The 25,707-nt window shown below is 44.3% G+C and overlaps 1 protein-coding gene across 1 annotated transcript in view; it reads left to right on the top strand.

Annotated features, from left to right (window-relative positions):
* LOC135207319 (RNA polymerase II-associated factor 1 homolog) overlaps window positions 1-25,707 on the top strand; it is a 178,818-nt gene that overhangs the window by 115,626 nt on the left and 37,485 nt on the right. The window contains exons 5-6 of the mRNA XM_064239019.1: window positions 7,069-7,316; window positions 8,637-8,879. Coding sequence (XP_064095089.1) covers window positions 7,069-7,316; window positions 8,637-8,879 — 491 coding nt within the window. The remainder of the gene's footprint in view (window positions 1-7,068; window positions 7,317-8,636; window positions 8,880-25,707) is intronic.

Below are 25,707 nucleotides of genomic sequence, written 5' to 3'. Positions count from 1 at the left end.
ATTCTTTCTCGTTTTCGCCCTGGATTCGTTTCTACGGACTTTTGGTGAAGTACCCGATCTTTTGGCCTGGCATTCGCGATTTGTGGACAGTTATTTGACTTTTCTTTGGATTTTTCTTTGGATTCATGATGTCTGATGTTGATACTAAGAAAACTGCTATGTTTAGAGTTTGTTGTATGACTGAGTGTAAGGTGAGGCTACCGAAAGCTGCGGTAGACCCTCACACAGTATGTTTGAATGTTAGAGGGAATGAATGCACCTTTAATAATCCTTGTAATGAATGTGAAAAGCTGAATGAGGATGAATGGAAGTCGCTTTGTCTTTGTCCTATTTGAGGGAAAGACCCTTGAAAAGGATTAAAGTTAGGAAAGCTTCTTCTAGGAGCAGTAGTAGATCTTGTATTAGCGAGTTGGATATAGATAATCCTATTTTAGAAGTAGCTCCTTTGCCAGTTTCAGCTCCTGCTCCCTGCACCGAAGCCGAAGATGCGCTTCGGAAGTGGCCTCCATGAAATGCCACCATTCGCAGTATGGAGATTAAATTAAACGTTTAGAAGGTAAGAGTGATTCCAATAGTGATTTGTGCAGTGAACCCAGTGCAGTGGAGGGTGCGTCTGATCGGCTCCCTAATGCTTCCAGGCCTAGACCTCTTCCATACTCCAGTCCCAGTGGAGGAGGAAAGTCGAAAGCCGCAGGAAGGTTAGGGAGCATCCCCACCAGTCAGGCGTCCCCTCGGTAGCTCCTGTTGATTGTTCCCAGGCTACCTTGGATCGCTCCAAGAGAGAAATATTGCGCCAATGCTTCTCGTCTTCGCCTTCGCCTTCTCCTAAACGAGGATGGAGCTCTTCGGAAGCCTCGCGCCCTTCGAAGAGAGCCTGGAACGCTCCCTGCGCCCGTTCCATCCAGCCCTGAAGTTTTTTCGGAAGAGCCTGAGGTGGAAACGCGAAGAAAACGTAAGAGATCTCTGGAGTATCGTTTCCCGAGCAGAGATCGAGGCCATCGTCACCTTGTTCAAGAGATTGTGAATTCTCCTGCAAGGGTGTTGGTTAACCTTCAGGCGCAGATTTCGTGGCTCGGCTGGCTCTCTTTGCGTATCGTGTCGTCGTAGGAAGGACGTCTCGCTTCCTGTAAAGAAGTCCAGGCTCCCCTCTCCTGACTCTCGCTATTCGACGGAAGCGGCCCGCTCACCTGTGCGTTCGGATTCTCGCAGGAGACTTTCTGCTTCGGACAAGATCCCATCTGCGTCCAAGCGCCATTCGTGACAGACAGGATGTCTTTTGTTCTCCTTCGGACAAGGAGCAGACGCTCGTAGATCTTCGCCCTACAGACGCTCTTCTCGGAGACAGGATCGTTCCCCTTGATAGGCACCAAGTGCCTAGTAGGCGCTACTCGCCTCGTAGCCGCTCTCGTCTCGCCTCCACTCTCCTTGACAAGCGCCCTAAATCGGACGGCGCTCTTCTCTGGACAGGCGTCAGCTTGTTAGGCGCGTTTCTCCATGGAGGCGCTCTTCCAGACTTTCACTCTCCTCGAGTCAGGCGCCGAGATCCTAGCAGGCGCTCTCCCCTTGTAGGCGCTCACCTAGTAGGCGCTCGTCTCCGTCGCCAGAGATCCTCTCTCCTCGGTTCAGGCGCCAAGAGCCTGGTAGCCGCTTTCTCGTATGGCAGGCGCTGTTCGCCTGGTAGCCGCTCCTCCTTTGGATAGGCGCCAAGAGCCTGATAGGCAGTCGTCAAACAGAGCTGCTTGCTCCTACAGCCGCCTTACTCCTGTTAGGCTCCAAGAATCTGGAAAACGCACTCCTCCAGAAAAGAAGGATGTTGCAAGTAGGCACGTTTCTGAAGCTTTGTCTCCAAAGACGTAAACGTCTTACTTCCTCTAGAGACTATTATAAGGATAGTCGCGCCTCTAAGGATCATGAGGGTTCTTCAGCTCAGGAAGAACAGGATCCCTCAGAAGAAGAAGGACCAAAAGACTCCTCTGTTTCCTCCTATAAGAGGTTGACAGATTTGCTCCTGCAAGAGTTTTTCGGAGATATCCTTTTCTCCTGGGCCCCCCCTCTCCTTCCTCCTCTTTCTTTATTTCTCCACTTTCGAAGACGTCGAAGGTTTCGTCTTTTGTGTAAGGATGAAAAACCCTACCGTTTCCCCATGAAGAAAGGGCGCTTAGAGGTTTTGGGGAATGGCTTCCTTTCTAAGGAAGAGAAAGGGAAGACTGTTTTTTCTTTCCTCCCCGTCTAAACTGACTTGGGGCAGATTGGGTTCTGGTACGAATCGGGCGAACCTTTAGGCCCTCGCTCTCCCCTTCGTCTGCGGACTCGGACTTCTCTTCATGGTGGATTCTGCTCGTCGTTCCGCCTCCTGTCCGCCAAGACTACGTGGGGGATGAACGAACTTGACCACCTACTGAAGGGAATGTTCCGAGTCCTGGAAGTTTTCAACTTCCTTGATTGGTCTTTAGGAGTTCTGGCTAATAAGACCCAGACCCCTGATTCACTGTCTCCTGAAGATCTTAACTGCGTCCTCACTTGCATGGACCAAAGCAGTGAGAGACGGCTCGAGTGAAGTCTCCTCACTGTTTGGAGCTGAAGTTATTAAGAAAGCGGTCAGTCTACTGTTCGTTTCTCACTAAGGCAGTTTCACATGCACAAAGGGCCTCTCTTATGTATGCTCAACTCTCTCCTCTTCTGTTCCCCAAGAAAAGTTATTCAAGATGTCTCGAGTGCCCTTTCAGCTAAGGCTACTCAGGACATGTTAGCCCAGGCGGCCAGGAAACCTCGCTCTGTCTTCCAACCCAAGGCCAAGAAAGAGACTCCTCTGAGACAGGAGCCTTTCGAGGAGGACCCGCTGTCAGAGGTTCTTCAACAGAGGAACTAGACCTTTTAAGAGAGGTAAAACCCTTCTCTAGGTCAGTCAGAGGAAGAAATAGCGATCAAGGACTCCAGACATCAGTGGGTGCCAGACTACTGAAATTTGCCGACGTCTGGGCCCACAAAGGGGCAGACAATTGGTCCCTATCGATTGTCAGCAAAATGGATACCTCATTCCCTTCTCGTCAAGACCACCATTGACGACAACTCCGAGGGAGTTGGTGGCCAAGTACAAGGACCCATCATGAATCAAGCCCTTTCTCTAGCAGTAGGTCTCATGCTAGAGAAGGAGGCTATAGAACTAGTGAAAGATCCCCACTCTGCGGGTTTTTTACAACAGACTATTCCTAGTTCCGAAGAACTCAGGAGGATGGAGACCGGTTTGGATGTAAGCGCCCTGAACGTCTTTGTGGAAAAGAGGAAGTTCGCCATGGAGACAACTTCCTCAGTGTTAGCGGCTCTTCGTCCAGGGGACTGGATGGTGTCTCTAGACCTTCAGGACGCTTACTTTCATGTGCCGATCCATCCTTCTTCACGGAAGTATCTACGATTCATGATGGGAGGAATCATCTTCCAATTCAAGGCCTTGTGCTTCGCCTGTCGACTGCACCCAAGTTTTCACGGGGTTAATGAAAAACGTGGCGCAGTGGCTACATTTGGAGGGAGTGAGGGTGTCGCTTTATCTCGACGACTGGCTAATCAGAGCAGAGTCTCAAGAAAGATGTCTGGAGGACCTTCAAAAGACCCTTACATGGCAAGTTATCTGGGACTTCTGGTGAACTTCCAGAAGTCTCAATTAATCCCAGCCAAGAGCGGATCTATCTGGGGATTCGGATAGCTTCTCTGGCTTTTCGGGCTTTTCCGTCGCCAGAGAGGATAGCTCGTTGCTACGAGAAAAAAAATAACGGAACCGTTCCTAGAGAAAGATGCATGCAACACAAGCGAGGGAGGGATGGATGAGTCTTGTTGGGGCTGGGGACACTCTCCTCGTTGGAGCAATTCGTTTCTCTAGGAAGGTTGCATCTCAGGCCTCTACAGTTCTTCTACCATACCAGAACTGGAGGCGTCTCTCCCTAGACCTGGAGTTCTCCTTCAAGATCTCAAGGGGAATCAAGAGAGACCTTTGGTGGTGGAACAACCCACTTCGTTTTGTGGAAGGAATGTCTCTTTACATGCCAAACCCCAACCATGTGTTGTTTCCGACGCGTCGGAAGCAGGTTGGGGAGAGCGACGCTCGGGCAAGAGAAGTGTCAGGCACCTGGAAGGGGGATCAGGTGTCCTGGCACATCAACAAGAAAGAGTTGATGGCAGTTCTGGATGGCATTGAAAGCCTTCGAGCCCCACGTCCGAAATGCAGTAGTGCAGGTCAATTCGGACAACACAACGCCTTGGCGTACATCAAAAAACAGGGGGGGACACACTCTTCTCCCTGTACGAAACAGGAAGGGATCTTCTGCTGTGGTCTCAAACAAGGAAGATCAGTCTTCTCACCAGATTCTTACAGGGAGAAAGGAACATCAGGGCCGATCTCCTGAGCAGGAAGAATCAACTCCTGCCTTCCGAGTGGACCCTCCACTCAGAGGTATGCCAAGACCTGTGGAGAAGATGGGGCAGACCTCACATCGACCTCTTTGCAAACAGCAAGGAACACAAGGATCGAACTTTTACTGCTCCCCGATCTCAGACCCAGGAGCAGTATCAGTGGATGCGTTTCTCCTAGATTGGACAGGTCTAGATGTCTACGCCTTTCCCCCCTTCAAAGTACTGGGACAAACCCTCAAGAAATTTGCGATCTCGGAGATGACAAGAATGATGCTAGTAGCTCCGTTCTGGCCCGCCCAAGATTGGTTCACAGAGGTACTGGAATGTGGTTGGTGGACTTTCAAGAGCACTTCCACAAAGACAAGATTTGCTCAAACAAACCCCACTTCGACAGGTATCACAGAAACCTCCCCGCTCTCAATCTGACTGGCTTTCGACTGTCAAAAGTCTTGTCAGAGTGAAGGGGTTTTCCCCGGACAAAAAGCTGCCTAAGGGCCTCGCCTCCCAGCTTAGAAGGAAAAACCTTCGACCCTTTTTTTTAAACAGTCTAAAGAACCAAGTTCCCGAAGTGGGGAACGTCCGTTTCGCCGTGGTGCAGGAACCAGAAGTTTTCCTCTTCCAGTACCTCTGTGACTCAGATAGCAGATTTCCTAGTTTTCCTCAGAGAAAAATGCGGTTTGGCAGTATCTACTATTAAAGGATACCGGAGCATGCTGGCTGCTCTGTGTTCAGACATAGGAATTTAGATCTTCGAATAACAAAAGATCTGATGATCTTATTTAAGATCTTTTGAAACTTCCAAGAAACTTCGAACGAAGTTCCAAGTTGGAATCTTGGACGTGTTTTTCTTCCGTTTCTGAGGTCCTCTAGGTTTGAGCCACCACATTTAGCCTCCTTCAAAGATCTTACGAGGAAAGCTCTCTTTCTCATGGCTCTAGCATCCGCTAAAAGGGTTAGTGAGATTCATGCCCTAGAAGGAAGGGTAGGTTTCAAAGGAGATTCCGTGGTTTGTTCCTTCCTTCCTTCGTTTTTAGCAAAAGAATGAGAACCCCTCAAATCCTTGGCCAAGGAGCTTTGAGGTTTTGTGGGATTATGGCTGCCTAGTAGGGGAAGAACCTGAAAGAACTCTTTGGCCGTGTTAGGAGTTTAAAATACTAACCTTCAGAAGAAGAAAACCCTTAAGGGCATTGAGGACAGACTATGGTGCTCTGTAAAGGACCCCAGCAGACCATTGTCGAAAAATGCGCTGTCTTTCTTCATTAGAAGTCTTGTGAAAGAAGCACATGGATCTTGTAATGAAGAACATTTCAAGCTCCTAAAAGTCAAGGCTCATGAAGTGAGAGCCATTGCCACTTCCTTGGCCTTTAATAAGAATATGTCTCTTCAGAATCTGGTGAAAACTACATTCTGGAGATGTATTCAGTATTCGCCAACCACTACCTAAAAGACGTCAGTATTACGTATGACGAGTGCTTCGCATTAGGCCCGTACGTATCGGCGGATTCGGTGCTGGGGCAGGGAGCTGGAACATATCCTTAGTAGTTTTTTCCCTTGTTTTTGCTAATTGAGTTCATATGGTTGTATGAAAAATGATGCAGGTAGGCATCTTTTTCGTTTCGTAATACTAATAACTTTAGTTTGGTTAGGTGATCGGATTTGGTTTGAAGCTCCCTGCGTTGGTAGTGGACAGGTTCTCCGTCCATAGAAGAGGGCGAACCCCCCAGTTGACATGATCCGACTTGGATTATTCTACTAAGTAAGCGATATCAAGTCCCGTTAGTAGACCCAAAGAGTCTTTTCAGCTGTAGGTCACGCCCCATCGCTGTAGCTCTTATGGCTATGCAGACTAATAGACAGTATCTGAAGTCTTCAGCCTAAACAGGTAAGAACCAAGGTTATTTTTATCCTACAACAGGTGTTGTTTACCTTTTCTTTGTTATTTTCTGTCTTGTACCCTCCACCAAGGGTGTCAATCAGCTAAGTATATGTCTGACAGGAAAGTTCATGTATCAAAAAATGATATTGTTATTTTACAATAAGTTTTGTACATACTTACCTGCGACATATATGATGGATGGGGTCCGCCAGCCTCCCCTCAGGAGACAGGTATAAGAGAGAAAAAATCTGGCAAGAAAGGTATGTTGGTTCTTACACCCGCTTCCCAGCGGCAGGTAAGGTAGATCACCCGACCTACCTGTCGCGTTTGCCGCGAGTTTTGAATTCTGTCGTGACGTCAGAGACGTAAGCTAAGTATATGTCTGCCAGGTAAGTATGTACAAAACTTTATTGTAAAATAACAATATCATTTTTTAGATGGTGTTAACCAACTGAATTTGATTAGATATATTAATAATTTTTTTAAGCAAGAGGTTGTTATGAGATAGGGTGGTTGCTACATAACATACTATTGTCTGACCGTGCATATTGTTATACCACACAAAAAGGCCTTTTGCCCAAAAATTTTATGACAACTGTATTACTAGAAATTCAAATGGTAATGAATTAACATCTTGGTTTACTGTATATATTTAGTAAGGTGAAATTATTTGTAAGGTTAATCTCTTTTATTTTAGTATAAAATTTGAGCATTATTGGCTGTAGCTATTTTAGAACGTGTAAAAGTTTCTTTCAGAAAAAAAGTTACTTATTGGGATTCTATTCCAGGATGAGAATGTGTACACTGATCGGGAAAGTCAGCTTCGGGCAATTGAGAACACTTTCAAGGATGTCAAAGGTCCTCTTGATGTTCATTACAGTAAACCAGGTGTCACAAAGGTAGAAGAATTACCTGTGTTTCCTGATTTTGCTCTTTGGAAATACCCATGCGCTCAAGTCATCTTTGACTCCGATCCTGCACCTGTTGGAAGGCCAATGCCTGCACAACTAGAAGAAATGTCACAGGCAATGATTAGGTTGGTGAAAGTTTCATTCTGTTATATTTTGAAGGTTTATGAGAAAATTACTTCTTGAACAAGCTACCAAAGATAAGGAAATTGCTGGAAAGTATGGTTGCCATCAAAGAAAAGGATTGCACTGTTATGGTGGGTGATGCTTACCTAACACAACTTAGATTGCTGCAAGGTAAGTAAATGCTGAGTAATAGAATGGAAATGATGTTACAGAAACAAGGCTTGGCTTATAGATGAAAGGAGAATATCGAGCATTAAGAGATTTGGAAAGGAACAAGAATAGATTTTCAATAGAGGTGACTGGTTTATTTATTAATAGATTAAGTTAGTGTTTACACTAATTAGTTAGACATAGAGTGTTAATCAGAAAGGACAACATAGTTTGCTTTCCAGACATGCTGACAATTCACAGGGAAGGGAGGAATTTTATCAGGGGACAGTTCTTTCCTCCCTCCACTGGTTGTATGAACGTTTTGATTGTATCCTGCATTATGGGCTCTGGGAACTGTGTAAAGTATGAAATTAATTCTAGTATGTTATTTAAATGGGCATTGGGAAGAGGAAGAACATAAAGGATATTTATACTTGGGAAAGTGGTGTAGTATAATAGTATTGTACTTTATTGTAAACTGGGAACTTTGTATGAAAGTGATCTTGAAATACTAAGTGATAAAGTATAAGAAAACATTCAGGTAGAACTTTTAAGATATTTTATATCTGGTGGAAAAATGGGCCTGTGCCATATTATTGAGTACTTTACTATATCTGTATGGGTTAGAGAGAAAATATTGAGGAAACAGTGAACTTTGATAACTGAAAGGTTAGAATTCTAACATGATGATCAGATTAAACTAGTAAATGTAAATGATAATTTTTCATATGTGGAACAAACCCTGGATCTTAACAATAGAATAATCTCCTTGCACCAGCTGGAAACCTGTTGAAAACAATGCAACAGGTAGCTTGGCATTGATTTTACTTGCACAGTCTGTATGGATTCCTGTAGATAAGGTGCTTTGCAATAAACGAAGATTTATGAATTAGTCAGTAAAAGCATTTTGAAGATATACACAGGTTGAAGGTTTCATTTATAAGTTAATGGTACTGTTGGCTGTTAGACAAGTGAAGATATAGATTACCATTGGTGAAAAATGGCAGCTTAAAGCAAATGTTGAAATTGTAAAGGATATTTAAAATGTCTCCATTTAATGCTTAGGAAATAATTGATTTTATTTTGGTTTAAATGTGCCACTTGTACAAGAAGTGTAATTTCTTATATTTATAAAGTATCTTAATGCAGCTATTGTTTATATTTTTTTCCAGGGGTGTGATGGATGAGTCAGGAGAACAGTTTGTTGCCTATTTCTTGCCAACAGAAGACACCCTGAAGAAGAGAAAGCGAGATAAAGATGAAAATGTAGAATACATGGATGAAGACGAATACGATTACATTATGGCTCGTGAATATAATTGGAATGTCAAAAACAAAGCTTCCAAAGGTTACGAAGAAAACTATTTCTTTGTCTTGCGAGATGACGGAGTTTATTATAATGAACTTGAAACAAGGTGGGTAATTTGTTTTCTGTCTGGTACATTGCATATTCTTTAAATCATGAAGATGGGATTCATTTTGTCAAGGAAAACTGTTCATCCTGAAAAGTTATTTAACCCTTAAACGCCGACTGGACGTAATATACGTCAACTAAAATTGTCTGTCGGGTGCTTAATTGATGTACGATATGTCGACTACAAAAAGTTTTTTTAAATATTCACAGAAAAATAGTTATAGGCCTAGTTTGTGAAAAATTTGAAATCATGCGCCTTGAGGGATGCTGGGATTTCACAGATCAAGCTCTTGTTTTGTTTACAAGCGTTACCCAGGCGCGCATGCACGAATTTCTTTCTTCTCGCACTAAAAAGCATCAGCGACACATCTCAGAAATTCTTTCATCACTTTGTTGTAATTTTTGCACCGTTTTATATTAGCCGTTACATAGAGTTTTATATATGAAAATGTGTGCAATTTAATGTAGAATACAACTAAAACCAACTCATGGTTGTAGCTTTTATCAGTTTTGAAATATTTTCATATAAATCATGATAAGTGCCAAAATTTCAACCTTCGGTCAACTTTGACTCTACTGAAATGGTCGAAAAATGCAATTGTAAGCTAAATCTCTTACATTCTAGTAATATTCAATCATTTACCTTCATTTTGCAACAAATTGGAAGTCTATAGCACATTATTTTGATTAATAGTGAATTTGTGAAAAAACTTTCCGTAAGTCCCCGCAGTAACTCTGCCAGAAAAAAAAATTCTTTCGTCAGTTTGTCGTAATGTTTGTACCGTTTTATATTAGCCGTTACATAAAGTTTTATATATGAAAATCTGCACAATTTTATGTAGAATACAACAAAAAACTACCCATGGTTGTAGCTTTTATCAGTTTTGAAATATTTTCATAAATCACGACAAGTGCCAAAATTTCAACATCCGGTCAACTTTGACTCAACCGAAATGGTCGAAAAACGCAATTGTAAGCTACTACTCTTACATTCTAGTAATATTCAATCATTTACCTGCATTTTGCCGAACAAATGTGGAAGTCTAATAGCACATTATTTTGATTAATAGTGACATTTGTGAAAAACTTTCCTTAAGTGCCCGCAAGTACTCTGCAGAAAAAAATTCTTTCGTCAGTTTTTCGTAATGTTCGTACCGTTTTTTAATTAGCCGTACATTAAAGTTTTGTCATGAAACTTACCTGTCAGATATATATATAGCTTATTTCTGAGTCGACAGAAATTCAAAAAACTTCCTGCACACACCAGTGGTCGGCCAGGTGGTTAGCACCCATTCACGCCGCTGGAGAGGCGGGGTCATCAGGAACCAGTCCATTTTCTATTCATAATTTTTCGTCGCCCGGTGCTGGAAACACCTGTTTTCAGTACCCTCCGTCTTAGGATTTTGGAAACTTCATGGCCGCTAAATATCCTAATTGTCTTTGATTTATTGACTTGGATTTGTGGCTAGGCATACGCTATCTTAAATTGTTTTGAATATGATTCATTTTTGTATATCTGAATCTAGTTAGGCTAGTTTCAGAGGGTGTTGTCTGCTAAGATAGGGTGTGGCTACCGAAAGCTTCGGTAGTACCGCACTCGATATGCACGAGGGCTATGTGTCTTGCTTCTTTGTTGAGATTTGTCATGTAAGGAGTGTGAGACTTTGTCTAATTCCATAAGGAAGACGTATGATTCATATGTACGCAATTAATCAGTAAACAAAGTCAGGGTAGGCTAACCTACCTGTAGACTATTTTGCCTAACCCTGTAGTATGGCCTACGGGCTATAAATATGTCTCGTGAGGTAATGCCCTTTACGTTATAGATTCCATCTGTATCTTGGAATCTAAGGTGCTCGCTCTCCTATCATTGTGGTGAAAAGTGCTACTTCTGTAGTTGTTACTCCTAACCTCCCCTGTAATGTTGCCTTCGGGCCCTAAACAGTTTCTGTAGAGGGTTATTGACCTTTCTCTGATACTCTATCGATTCGTAACTTAAAATCGAAAGTGCTGGCTTTGGAGAGCAAAAGTGAAGTGGCTAAGTGCAGTGACAGTGCCCCTTGTGTAGTGGAGGGTGCGTCAGATCGGCCTTATTTCGCCTCTAGGCCGGGACCTCTGCTTGACTCCCAGGAACAGGGAGAGAGCATGTCGAAAGCCGAAGGAGGGTACGAGGAACTCCCACCGATCTGACGTGCCTTCGGCAGACCTGAAGTTACTCCCAGGCTGCCAAAGTGCGTGCACGAATCCTGAAGGATTGCTTCTCGTCCTCCGAAGCGTCTCCCTGCGCAGGGTTTGGAGCTTTCGGAAGGACTCGCGCCTCTAAATAGAAGCTTTATAGAAGAGGACGTTTCACGTCCTCTCTCTCTCTCTCGTCATGCGTTGCAGTGAGAAGTAAGAAGGCGAACGTCGCCTGAACTCGTGTACGTCTTTCCACGAGAAAAGGGAAAGCAAGTCATATTAGCAGGACGCTTTTGAGCGCGGACGTCCTAGCTTTGTTGCTGTGAGAATAAGAAGGCGTTCCCTCGCCCCTCGCCCCGTATTCTCACACGATCAACCCTTCACCTGAGGACTGCTTCGTGCAGTCGGTTTTCTCTCCGAGATGTCTAATGCTCTTCCCTGAAGGCAGTTTCGCTTGCATTGACGCCTGTCAGGAGCGTGACGCTTTTCTGCACGCTTTTTTTTTGACGCTCGGCTTGGACGGGACGTTCGGATGGACGCCAGGCGCGTGCGCGGGTGCACGCCAAGCGCGCACCAGTAGACGCCGAGGCCGAGCGCACGCCAGTGGATACCGAGCGCGAGCGGCGCGCCGAGAGTGCTCGCTGCTCGCCAGTGGACGCCGATGCGCGCCGAGAGTGCTCGCTGCTCGCCAATGGACGCCGAGCGTGCTCGCTGTTAGTCAAGTGGACGCCGAGCGCGCACGCCAGGTGTGTCGCCTGGCTGAACGTCTGTTGAAGTCTTCAAGCTGATTGGGTCCTAAAGATTTTTTACTAACTTCGGTCGTGATCCCTCTACATCGCCTGCGAAGAATGTGAAGTAAGCAGTGCTTCGGAGGAAGCTTAAAGTGAAAAGGCAACTTCGTTTTCGAAACCCAGCAAGACCACGGGTTTCGTGAATTATAGAGGTCTTTGTCAGTAATATTGCTTTTCGTAAAGTCCAGGATTGGATGGAGTTATGGAAAGCTCAAGGAAAGATCTCTTTTGCTCTACCGCAGTCAAGACTTTGCGGTAAGGCAGCTATGGGTTATGTAAAAGCTCGACGTCCTGCACGTCAGGACTCTCGGCAACGTTCAGTAGGAGTCTTGCAAAGGCACTCATCAAAAGGAGGAAAGCGCAAGACAGGACTTCCTTTGCCATACTGCCAATAAATTGCAAGCTTTTTAGCCCCATCTGAAAGGGGCTTTTCAGATGATAGATTTTGTTAGTTCCTAGTCGGGACTTACGCTGCCGAATTGAACATCGTCGTTCTACCTGTCGTAAGCCGTCTCTTAACAGGATTCTTGCCCCTTCCTCGTTTGAGACGGGAATCGGAAATAAAATGCTCGACTTCCTGGATTACGTTTTGTCAATTCAGTGAATTTCCCCCATTGACAATATACTATCGTTTTGTCAAGTAAGTGGGTATCCCCTCATTGACAAATTATCTCTTTGTCCCGTAAATGGGTTAGTTCTCATTGACAAACTTCTCATTAACTTTATATTGCGTAAGCGGATAAGCTCTTATTGACAAGATTCGGAAGAGCTCTCATTCATTCGCAGACTCGTACAAGAAATAGACTTGTAGACTACGTCAATGAACGCTTATGTCAATAACATAAGAAGCTTGAGCTGTCCGCTTCAATTCTCTTGAGTTTTGTTTATGAAACTTGCCTGTCAGATATGTATGTAGCTGTATTTCCGAATCAGCTATAGTATATATGTCTGCCAGGTAAGTATGAAAAAAACTTTATTGCAAGATAATATCATATTTGCCTTGCGTTATTTTACTACTGGTTGGCTCAAGTCATATACGCTTGCTGTAGTTACTCTTCGGATGGCAACCGAGAGGTCTATTGTCTATTAATTAAGGACATTAATCGTTACTCCCTGCAGCCTTCCAGGAGTTCCGATTTATCTTTTACCGTTGTATGGGTAGTGTTATGACGACACAAACGCATCTATATATTTAGCGTTTTCTGTTTCGCTTAAAATATACCAGCTTGAGAGTCTCTTTATGCTAAAAACAATTTACGGACCCATTATTTCTTCGTAGAATAGGGTAGGCTGGCAAACCCACGGCAATAAAGTTAAGAGACGACGATCGTAAGCTGCTGCTGATCACTGTCCTCTCCGCCAGTCCAAACGAGGGCAGGTACAAGCTCGTTCGCTGTCATTGCGCTGTAGGTTAGTCGTCTCTTCTCCTGCGGGATTGACTGACTAACCGTATCTCTGTGCTGGCAACGTTACGTCTCTCATCTCCGCCTGCGGGATTGACTGACTTAACTGTATCTCTGCCCATACAATCACGGAACTTTAGCCTAAGATTGAGGGTGATTTCTTACATGAATGAATAAAACATTGCTATTCGGTTTTGTGACCTTGACCTATGTTCTCAGAGATATCGCTTTACCTTTCCTTTCGGGTGCTCGTTACAGCACGGTTATATGGACTACGAGTCTACCGCCAACTTTTCCAACTATTATATGCCCTCCTGCTTAGGCAAAAGCGCAGCCTTTTTAGGGAAGTAAAGAAACATCACTGGGGTGTGAAGGGAATGGATGAGCTTGCTGGGGACCATTTCCCTTGCCTAAAGAAGTTTGTTTTGATCCCGGAATAGATGCCCAATTCATACCATCTACAGTTTTTTCTACCGGGTGAAACTGAAACTTTTTATTAAAGATTTCTAGGAATGATTCTTGAACATCTTCTCGGTGCGTTAACGTATACACTTGAGGTGATAGAAAGAATAGGCGAAGGTGCCGGCGACATCTGGAAGAGGGTTTTCAGATGTCCTCGGATCAATTAATCTGAAAGAAGTGGAAGCAATTCTGTCGTCCCCTCCAGTCCTGGAAAACGAGTTTTCGTTTTTGGAAACCAGTGGTCCAATAAATCACTCTTGATCTTCCACAGCTCTTCTCATATCTTAGGAAGTATCTTCTCCCTCTTTGGGTCCTGGTTCGGGTTTACGAGGAAAGAGCCTATTATAACAACAGACGTAGAATGTAAACGACCTCCTTAGAGGCTTCGTTACAGGATTGCAAAAGTCCGTACGAATCGTCTCGATCGACGGCAGCAACTACTGTCTTCCTTCCGAGTGAAGAATCTTTCTTTCTAGAAAAGTATGGTTGGAGAGTTATGGAGACTTTAGGGACGTCCTTTCCATAAACACTCTCTTCGCTATGATATTGAACAGGGATGGATGATGTTAGTCTTTTTCCCCTTTTTCAAACGCTTAGGCAAATGTAATAATAAGTATGATTTATACCATCCACAGGGAGCGGGAACAATGACGCTAATCGCCCCATGTTGGCCTTCAAGATCCTAGATTTCAAAGAGGGTCACGTCTTCCAAGGACCTTTTTCCGAGAGAGTCGGTCTACTTTAACACGAAAGGTACCTATAAACCCATCCTAGCTCCTGAGGTCTGCACTACGGTTTCAGGGACTATCGAGATGGTTGAAACAGCATAAGATTGCCGTCTTCCCTTTCCATTTGAAGAAATGGGATAAGCTGGCAGTCAACAACTATTAAAGAATACGCAAATATGTTGTTGACGGTCCTTTGGGCTCAGAGATTTGCTTTCTGCTAAAACAAACAACAAAGCAAAGCCTTCCACGATCTTTGAGTTCTTGTGGAAACTTCTCGAAACCTCGCTCAACCATCTACTTTTTGTTCTCACCTGTTTTGTCTCGGAGTCAGACCACTCGTGCGAGATCAGGGAGAACAAATAGTAGCCTGAGTTTTCGTTGTTGACTAACGTCTGGTTGCGTTGACACACCCCGATGGATCGTTTAACATGAGAACCAGGTTGGGACTGTTCCAGACACTTCGTTCCTTCGGGACTGAACGCCCTTTTTGCTCCCTCGCTCCTTTCTCCTAGGCAACCAGAAGCTCGAGGTCAGGAGTGGCTCATGGAGTTGATTCACTAACGGACGTTTGGGTTGCGTTTCATACCACCAAGGTTTCGCCCTTGAGCTTGAATCGCCCAGGCACAGTCCAGACACTCATCCTTCAGCGAAGATAGTGACCTTATGGTTCTTCAGGGTACCAGCCTTGCTGGTCCTTGATGCGGTTCTGGACTGGGCAACTGGTCGGGTTCACCTGACTTTAGTACAGGACTGACTGACTGTGCATTGTCCATGATCGAAGCTTCTTCAATATGGAACTTAGACATAGTTCTGAAGTTCTTGGATGTCAAAGGCATTCGAACATCTCCTACCTGTTCAACGTTGCTGCAACGTGATCAGGAAGGCCCTTTTCTAACCACCCTAGAATACGACAAAGCGGGTTAGTGAGGTTTTCAGCCATCGTCAGAAGTTTTGGGTTCAGAAGTTTTGGCATTAGAGAACACAAGGCGGTTGGCGTTCTCTAAGCCCTTCCGTTGTGGCCGCCTAAGAATGGAAACCGTCTTGTTCTTGGGCCAGGAGCTTCGGGAATCAAGGATGGCACAAGTTATTGGGCACAGGAAGCCACAAGAGAGATATCACGAGAGAGGAGGGAAGACGGAGAGATCCTCCTCTAGTTTGCCCCCTGTTTAGGTCTCCCTTCAAGTTTTATTCCTACATAAAACTCCAAGTAAAGTCGAACGGTTCGTAACGGGACAATCTGCAGTGTTACCGGAAAACAAGACCAGGACTCTGCCCATATCGAAAGTGTAATTACAAAACCCTGGAACTTTAAAAATTTGTTCCAATAAAAAAAAACAATAACACCCTGGCTTTATTGTTAAGGCTTTTTTCAAAAAACAGCTCCTTTTCAAAATTTTGTGTTGGCAACAAAGATTTGAAATTTTTCTTTTGCTTTGAATGCCTTCACGCAGGTCGAAGGGGGGGGGGGCGCGGCCTTTGCCTCGGAAGCATTTCAAACAGAGCATGGCACTCAGCAACATCCTGTAGTACCATTTTTGTTTTAGCGAAGCCAACTTCTTGTTGTAAATTCCAACACTCCCTGCGAGAGGTGGAAGATGACATATGAGATTTCTGCTGACTCGCTAGGGCCATACGGTGTTCCCCTGCAGACACAATCTTTGGGGGCGGCAAGTAGTTACCAACTCATCCTATTCCTTGTAGAAAATGGTTAGGGAAGAGCTCTTAATTTAGTAGGTTGAGTCGACGACCCAACTGGTGACTTCTATAACTCTTAAGCCTTAGTTAACACCACCTTAACCTTTGGCTAGGTTAGGTCAGGTGGTGAGATTATATTTTAATTTTATAATAATTTATTTATGTTATTTTATCTTAGCCCTCATTGGTTTCTATGGTCAATTATGGTGACTAGTCAACGTCGTGGTCTCGCCCCTGTTGAAATAGAATTCATCTGGAGTGCACCAGCTCTCTATAGGTCCTCTACCTCGCATTGGCAACTTCTAGTAGCAACAAGCAGACTACGTGGCTCAATCCCAACCCCCCCCCCCCCTCCCCCCAAAAGCCCAGCAATGCTAAACAGGTGGAACCAAGATGTAAATCATCTGCATGCATTTGTTTCCCAAAATCCTACTCTCTATTCTGTACCCTTACCACCATCCAACGGTCGGGGATTCAGCTATATATATATCTGACAGGTAAATGTTTCATGAAGACCAAAATGATATTGTTATGATACAATAAAGTTTTTGTTCAATTACTTACTGGCAGATATATATTAATTAAGTACCCAAACCCACCTCCCCATCAGGGGAGGGACAGTGGCAAATAAAAAAATTATGCAATAGAAAAAGAAAATGGACTGGTTCCTGATACCCGCCTCCCAGCGGCCGGGAATTGGGAAGGGAATGGGGTACTAACCACCTGGCCGACCACTGTGCTGTGCCGGAAGAGTTTTTGTTTGAATTTCTGTCGGACCTTCAGAAAATACAGCTATTATCTCTATCTTGCCCAGGTAAGTATGAAACAAACACTTTATTGGATCATAACAATATCAATTTTATATATGAAAAATCTGCACAATTTTATGTAGAATAAAACAAAAAAACAAAAAAACTACCCATGGTGATAAGCTTTTAATCAGTTTTGAAATATTTTCATAAACATAATAATCACGACAAGTGCCAAAAATTTCAACAATCCGGTCAACGTTTGACCTCACCGAAATGGGTCGAAAAAGAACAATTGTAAGCTACCTAACTCTTAATTCTGAGTAATATTCAATCAATTTACCTTCATTTTTGCAAAAAACAAATTGGAAAACTCTAGCACAAATTTATTCAATTTGATGGTGAATTTTTCTGAAAAAAAAAACGTTTTTTTCCATTATGTCCGCGTGCGAAATAAACTGCCGAAAAAAACAAAAATCAAATTCTTTCGTCAGGTTTTTGTTGTAAGGTTTGGCACCAGTTTTGATATTAGCCTTTACATGAAGTTTTGTCTAATTAGAAATCGGTGTTCAATTTCATTTGAAAATAAAAAACCAAAAAAAACCAACCCATGGCTGTGGCGTTTTATCAGTTTTTGAAATATTTTCAATAAATAAATCACGATTAAGTGCCAAAACTTTCAACCTTCAGTCAAATTGTGACCTCGAACCGAAATGGTAGTTAAAAACGCAATTGTAAGCTAAAACTGTTACAGTTATAGTCAATATTCAATCATTTACCGTCATTTTGCAACAGATTGGAAAACTAGCAAACAATATTTTGATTTTTGGTGAATTTTTTAAAAACAAACACTTTTTCCTTGACGTACCGTGCAGTAAACTGCCGAAAAAGTCAGGGTGAAGTAACTGCCTGGTGTGGGAAAAAGTCTGAAAATTTTTCTTCGTCAGTTTTGGCGTGATGTTTGCAACTCTGTTTATATTAGCCGTTATAAAAAGTTTTATATATGAAAATGTGTGCAATTTCCTGTAGAATACAACAAAAGAACCACAAACCCATTGGTTGTAGCTTTTCTCAGTTTTGAAATATTTTGTTCAGTATAAATCACCGATAAGTGACAAAAATTTCAACCTTTGGTCAAACTTAGAACTCGACCGAAATATGTTTCGGAAAAAGAAAAACCCAAATTGTAAGCCTAAAATCTTTCCTTACATTCTACGTAAATATTCAATTCATTACCTTTATTTGCGCAATCAAATGGAAAACTAAGTATAATATTTTGCAGTTTTTTATGGGTGAATTTTTAAAAAAACAGTAAACCTCCTGCCAAAAATAAATCAGAAATTCTTTGGCAGTTTGTCGCAATTTTTTGCTCCATTTTCTTATTAGCCGTTACATAACAGTTTTATATGAGGAAAATATGGAATGTGTGCAAATTTTATGTAGAATACAACAATATTAAACAATACCATGGGGGTTTCTTTGTTGTTTAGCTTTAATCAGTTTTGCAAACTATTTCATATAAATCATGATGAATAAGTTGCCAAAATTTCAACCTTCAGTCAACTTTCGACTCGACCAAAATGGTTTTCCCCCCCGAAAAAACCCAATTCGTAAGCTATAAACACTTACATTCCAGGAATATTTAATCATTTGTGACTTTCATTTTCTGCCAAAACAAATTGGAAAACTCCTAGCAACAAATTTATTTCCAAATTTGTACGGTGAATTTTGAAAAAACAATTACCTTACGTGAGCCGCGCAGTAACTGCCGAAAAAATCAAATCTTTTGTCAGTTTGTCGTAATGTTTGGCACTGTTTTATATTAAGCCGTTACATAAAAGTTTTATATAAAAAATTGTGTGGCAATTTCATTTAGAAATACAAACAAAAAAAAACCAAATAGGGTGTAGCTTTTATCAGTTTTGAAATATTTTCATATAAAATTCACGGAATAAAATGCCAAAAAATTTCAATCTTTGGTCAACTTTGGACCTCAACCGAAATGGTAGGAAAACATTGCAATTGTAAGCTAAAAACTTTCTACATTCAAGTTAAATATCAATCATTTACATTCATTTTGCAACAAAATTAGAAAAACCTCTAGCCCAATAAATTTTGATTTATTTGATTTAATTGATTAATTTTTGAAAAACACTTTTTCTTTACGTCCGCCATCGCGGCTAAACTCTGCCAAAAAAAATCAAAACATTCTTTCGTGTTTCAATTTGGTTGTAATGTTTGCCCACCATTTTCTATTAGCTGTTACATAAAGTTTTTGTACATGCCAACTTCCCAGGCAGATATAATACTTAGCTATAGTCTCTGATGATGTCCCGACAGAATCAAAACTCGCGGCACACGCGGACAGTTAGGTCATGGTGGACCAGCCCACACTCCCGCTGCTGGGGGGGGTGGCGGGGAAATAGGAACCATTCCCGTTTTCTAACCAGAATTTTTCTGTCGCCGGTTAGCAAACAAAAAACATCGTTTTGGTTGGTACCTCCTGGCATTGGAATTCTTTTCTTGTTGGCCGAGGGATTATCTAAACTGTCTTTTGGTGAATGTAACTTTGATCTTTGGTTTTGGCATAGCTTATCGTGGACCGTTTTTTGGATTTTGATTTGGATTCTCTTTAAAACAAATGTCTGACGTGGACAACCTGGATATTTAGGGTTCGTGTTGGTGCGAAAGAGGAATGTAATGGTGAGGTACCGAAAGCATCGGTGGCTCCATCACACCAGTCTGTAAGAAAATGTAGGGGGAAATGAATTGTTCTCGGACTAAACCACCTGGTTCTGGAATGTGAGAGCTTAACGGAATGTGGAATGGAAGACCTGGCTTCTTATGTAAGGAAACTTGAGAAAGATAGAGTTAGGAGGGCTTCCATCAGCAAGCTCAAGTAGAATCCTGCCTCTAATGAAACAGGAAGTAGCTAGCCTCCAACTTTTCTAGTATTTCCCTCCTCGCTCCATAGTTTGGCTTTCAGCCCCTTCCCCCAGCAGCGAACCTGTAGATGGCGTTACTACGGAAAATGGCTGCCAATGAGAGCCTCAATAATCAGCTTGAAAAATCGCAGCTGCTTAAGCAATGAAGGATGACAGGTAAAGCGCAGTGAGATGTGTGCAGGTGATTTGTGCAGGTCCCCAGTCCCAGGAAGTGGAGGGGCGTCTGACCGACTCCGCATTGCTCCATAGGTCCTAGACCTCTTTCAGAACTCCCAATTGACCAACGGGAGGAGGAAATGTCGAAAGCCGAACAAGTGGGTGTCCGATTAATCCAACGGGGTCAGGCGTCCCTTCGGCAGTTAATTCCCAATGGTACAGGTCGCTTCCCACAGCTTGCCAAGGACAGCTATGCAAAGCCGTGTCAGGAAGTGCCTTTTCGGACTTCCCAGCCTCTTGTCTTCCAAAGGAGAGGCTGGAAGTTCTTCCGCCCTCGGTCCTCAGGAAGTGCTTTTCTTCGGACTCAGACCTTCTTCGTCTCCCAGGAAGGAGGATGGAGCTTCTTCGCCTAAGTCGCGTCCCGCTTAAGAGATCATGAGGAGGAGCCAGCAAGCGAACGGCAGTTTGCGTTCCAGTCCTGAGCCTTTTACCGGAGTATTTCCACCTGCTCGTAAGAAGAGAGCTATTGAAGATCTCCTGACTCTTCTACCGGAAGACTTATCCACACAAGACGAAGGAAGTCATTGGTTAGGACTCCAACAGCAGTTGTCTGCCTTAGTGGGATTTGGTCTCTCTGAAGGCTCTTCTAGGAAGAAAGACATTTCTCTTCCCATCAAGAGTTCTGTGAGGAGAGCATCAGAGAGTAAGCGTCCTAGCGTTAGCAGACGCTCCTCGCCTGAAAGGTTTTCGTCCCCAGCGAGACCTTCTTCAGTCACATATGACAGGAATCGGAACTCCCTCGAGCAAGAGTTCTCCCAGGATTTTGTTTTGATAGAGACGATTTTGCCTCTCATGGCAAGCATCAGGAGCCTGATTCGCGGATTTTCTCGTGAGAGAATTCGTGCGACTAAGAGCTCCGGGAGAGAAGAGAGCCCCTCTCTATTCAGAGCTCCGCAAGAAGGAAGGAGCGTCGTTCGTCCTCTAGACATTTTCCTAAGGACGCAAGAGTTTCGCCGAATAGGCGCCGAAGCTTAGACAAGTTTTCTTCACCTTCCAGGAGGGATAGGAGAGATTCTAGCGCCTCTCGGATGGACGCAAAGGGAAAAGGAGTTATTCGCCTGCTAGACGCAGTCACCAGGACGCAAACGTCTCCCCCTCATGGACGACGGGAACAAAGGGTTCTCCTTTCTCCTCGCAGGCGCATTTCGCCTTCTAGGTGTCCTCATCAGGACGCAAAGGCCATCTCCTTCTTGGACCAGGCAGCTCACCAGGACGCAAGCGCTTCTCCTTCTTGGTGCCAGGAACAGATGTTGTCTTTCGCCTAGCAGGCGCTCTTCGCCTCACAGGCGCCTGATTCAGGACGCAAGCGCCTCTCCTAGCAGACGCAAGGAGCAGAGCAGAAGCCCGAGTATAGGGAAACTCCAGGACTCGTGCAGGAAGGAGGATAGGAGTAAGGACGAAAAGGAAAAGGCTTCTTTCGACGGATCGGTCTCCTGTTAAGGAAAAGCCCGCTTCTCCTGCATCGCTTTTGGAAGAAGTTTCGATGAAGAGATATCCAAAGATGCAGGAGTTTCAGACTATAAGAGACTTGCTTCTCTTTTGCTGCAGGTGTTTGGAGACTCGCTACGCCAGTCGGATCCCCTTCGCCGGGATCGTTATTATCCAGTACGAAAAATGTCGAAGGCCTCCTCCTTCGTTAAGATGACCCCTACTCTTTCTATGAGAAAGTCTTTGAAGAGTCTCGAGAGCTGGCTCAGATCCAAGAAGGAAGCAGGGAAGACAGTATTTTTTTGTCCTCCCTCCAAGCTGACAGGGAAACCAGGTATGTGGTACGACACCAAGGAGCCTATGGGCCTGGGTCTCCCTTCGTCCTCTGATGCGGATTTTTCCGCTCTTGTAGATGCGTCTAGAAGACGCTCTCTACACTCTGCAAAAGCCTCTTGAGGAATGTGTGAGGTGATCATCTCATCAAGGGCCTCTTCAAGACTCTCGAAGTCTTTAATTTTGATGGACTGGGGCTTTGGGAGCTTAGCCAAGAAGTTCTCAAGAACCAGCAGACTTCGTTACCATGGAAGAGTTGGGCAGTGTTTTAACCTGCCTAGACAAGGCGGTTATGGATGGCTCCAATGAAGTGGCATCCCTTTTTGGATCCTGTATTTTGAAGAAGAGGGCAGTGTTTAGCTCCTTCTTAACGAAATCTGTTTCTCCTCTGCAGAGATCCTCCCTTTTATACGCGCCGCTCTCTAGTCACCTTTTTCCTCAGGACATAGTGAGGGACATTTCAAAGACACTTTCAGAAAAGGCCACACAGGACCTGCTGGCCCAGTCAGCGAAGAGGCTAAAACCTGCTGTGCAGGTTGCGAAAAGGAGAAAGTTCCCTTCCAGCAGCCCTTTCGGGGAGGTCTGCACCAAGATCTTCTCTTTAGAAGTAGACGACCGGAGAAGAGAGGAAGGTCTTCTCGAAGGCCGTTCGTCAAGACCCAGTGAGACTGTGGTCCTCCAGACAAAAGGGGTGGGGGCCAGGCTTCTAGAATTTTTACGAAAACTTGGGCACAGAAAGGTGCCGATGCCTGGTCCCTATCCATCCTAAAGAAAGGATATTTAACCTCCCCTTTCAGGGAAAAACCTCCCTTAACTACGACTCCAAGGGAGTTAACAACAAACTACAAGGAATCTGTCAAGAAACAAGCCCTTCTACATCTCGTGGAGCAGATGCTTTACAAGGAAGCCATAGAGGAAGTAAAAGATCCCTCTTCCCAGGGGTTTTACAATCGCCTGTTCTTGTTCCGAAGAGCTCAGGAGGTTGGAGGCCAGTTCTGGACGTGAGCGCCCTGAACGTGTTCGTAGCAAAGAGGAAGTTCACAATGGAGACGACAGCCTCGGTGTTAGCAGCCCTGCGTCCAGGGGACTGGATGGTATCCCTGGACCTGCAGGATGCTTATTTCCACGTACCAATACACCCGTCTTCCAGGAAATACCTCAGATTTAGGCTCAAGGAAGAGTATTTTCAATTTTCGGGGCCCTAGCTTCGGACTATCAACAGCCCCCCAAGTATTCACGGGACTAATGAAAAATGTGGCTCACTGGCTTCACCTCGAAGGGATTCGAATATCCTTGTATTTAGACGACTGGCTGATACGAGCACAGTCGCGAGTCAGATGTCTGGAGGACTTAAAACTGACACTGGAGTTAACACAGTCCTTGGGACTGTTGGTAAACCTCGAGAAATCCCAGATGATTCCCCAGCAGAACATTGTTTATCTGGGGATTCGGATGGATTCTCGGGGTTTTCATGTGTTTCCATCACAGGAAAGACAGAACCGCTGCTTGGAAAAAGTAGCAACCTTCCTAGAGAAAGAACAATGTTCCGCGAGGGAATGGATGAGTCTTCTGGGGACCCTTTCCTCGTTGGAACAGTTCATTTCTCTAGGAAGGCTTCACCTAAGGCTGTTACAGTTCTATCTAAGAGAACGTTGGGATCAGAAATCTCAAAATCTGTCCGATTCCTTCCAGATCACGAAGGAGATAAAGGAGGACCTGCGTTGGTGGATGAATCCGTGCAGGATCAACCGAGGGAGGTATCCCTTCATCACGTTCCGAACCCTCGGCTAGTGTTGTATTTCCCGTAGTCCCTCAGATGCGGGGTGGGGAGCCACTCTAGGGACGAGAGAAGTGTCAGGCACCTGGAGGGGAGAACAGGTGTCCTGGCACATCAATATGAAAGAATTAGCAGCGATTCACCTGTCCCTCATACACTTCGAGGCTCAGATCTCAGGTTCAGTCCTGCAGATCAATTCGGACAACACAACAGCCCTAGCTTACATCAAGAAGCAAGGAGGGACGCACTCGTTCTCCCTTTACAAGAAAGCAAGAGAACTACTGCTTTGGGCAGAAGAGAGAAGAATCACTCTCCGGACGAGGTTCATTCAAGGGGACAAAAATGTAAGAGCCGACCTTCTGAGCAGGAGAGACCAAGTACTGCCTACAGAATTGACGTTGCATCAGGAAGTATGCAACAGACTATGGAACCTCTGGGGAGATCAAAATAAGATCTTTTTGCCACCCATTGGAACAACAGGCTGGAAAGTTACTGCTCCCCGATCGCCGACCCAAGGGCGATTGCGGTGGACGCCCTTCTCCTCGATTGGTCCGGAATAGACGGGTATGCTTTCCTCCGTTCAAAATATTATCGGAAGTGGTAAGGAAGTTTGCAGCAGCAGAGGGAGCCAAACTGACCCTCATAGACCCCGTTCTGGCCAGCGCAAAACTGGTACACAGAGGTCTGGGATGGATGGTAGACTTTCCGAGATCTCTCCCAAACAGGAGCGATCTTCTCAGACAACCCCACTTCGACAGGTATCACAAAAACCTGCCCGCTCTCGCTCTGACTGCCTTCAGACTATCGAAGGACTTGTCAGAACGAGAGGCTTTTCTCGAGAAGTTGTGAAAGCGATCGCAAGAGCTAGAAGACCATCTACTATTCGAGTCTACCAGTCGAAGTGGGATGTGTTTCGCAGATGGTGTAGAGCTCAGAAGATATCCTCTTCCAGTACCTCTGTGACAGATATAGCTGATTTCCTCCTTTACTTGAAGGAGAAATGTAATTTAGTAGTCTCTACAATTAAGGGCTATAAAAGTATGCTATCTTCAGTCTTCAGGCATAGAGGCCTTAATATTGGGGAAGACAAAGATTTGCATGACCTGATAAGATCCTTCGAGACGTCAAAGAACAGAGGGATTAGAGCACCTAGTTGGAACTTGGATGTGGTCCTAAAATACTTAATGACCTCAAAATTCGAACCTCCCTGTAAGGCTACGTTCAGAGATCTGACAAGGAAGTCTTTATTCTTGGTCGCGCTAGCATCAGCGAAAAGAGTAAGTGAACTACAAGCCTTAGAACATAATGTTGGCTTCAGGAACGACTCGGCGTTCTGTTCCTTCAAACCGATGTTTTTGGCGAAGAATGAAAACCCTTCGAAACCTTGGCCTCGAACATTCGAAGTAAAAGGACTTTCGTCGCTTGTAGGTACAGACAGAGCGAGAAAGGGCTCTTTGCCCAGTGAGAAGCCTTAAGTTCTACTTAGAAAGGAAGAACGAACTAAAGGGGAGTAAGGAAAGTTTATGGTGCTCAGTTAGAGATCCCAGAAGGCAGATCTCTAAAAAATGCCCTCAGGCGTTCTTCATCAGAGACGTAATCAAGGAAGCCCATTTAGCGTGTAAAGAAGAACAACTGGACCTCCTTAGAGTTAAAGCTCACGAGGTAAGAGCAGTCGCTACCTCTTTGGCATTCCACAAGAACTTGTCGATACAGACTCTAGTGGAGTCAACCTTTTGGAGATGCAATTCGGTCTTTGCATCTCATTACTTGAGAGACATTCAAGTGACGTACGACAAGTGCTTTACTCTAGGAGCGTACGTATCTGCGGATTCGTTGCTGGGACAGGGCTGAACCCAATCCTTTTTAGTTATTAGGTTAGGGTTTTTTAATGGTGTTTGGTGCATTTTATTGGTCGATGAAAGAGGGTGCAGGAGTTGACCCCCCTTTCAAAATCGTAGTGCTAACATGTTAGTGTGGTCAGGTGATCGGGATTGGTCGTTCTGCTCCTTGTATTGTCTTAAATACCTAAAGCTCTATCATGTAAGAGGGTTAGCCCCCGCCCCCTTGGTATGATACAGGTCAAGGTTCTGCCATGTAAGTGGGTCAGCCCCCATTGGTACGATC

The sequence above is a fragment of the Macrobrachium nipponense genome, chromosome 11 (assembly GCF_015104395.2).
Source record: "Macrobrachium nipponense isolate FS-2020 chromosome 11, ASM1510439v2, whole genome shotgun sequence".
NCBI classification, from domain to species: Eukaryota; Metazoa; Arthropoda; class Malacostraca; order Decapoda; family Palaemonidae; genus Macrobrachium; species Macrobrachium nipponense.
This window is presented reverse-complemented; position numbering and strand designations above follow the sequence as displayed.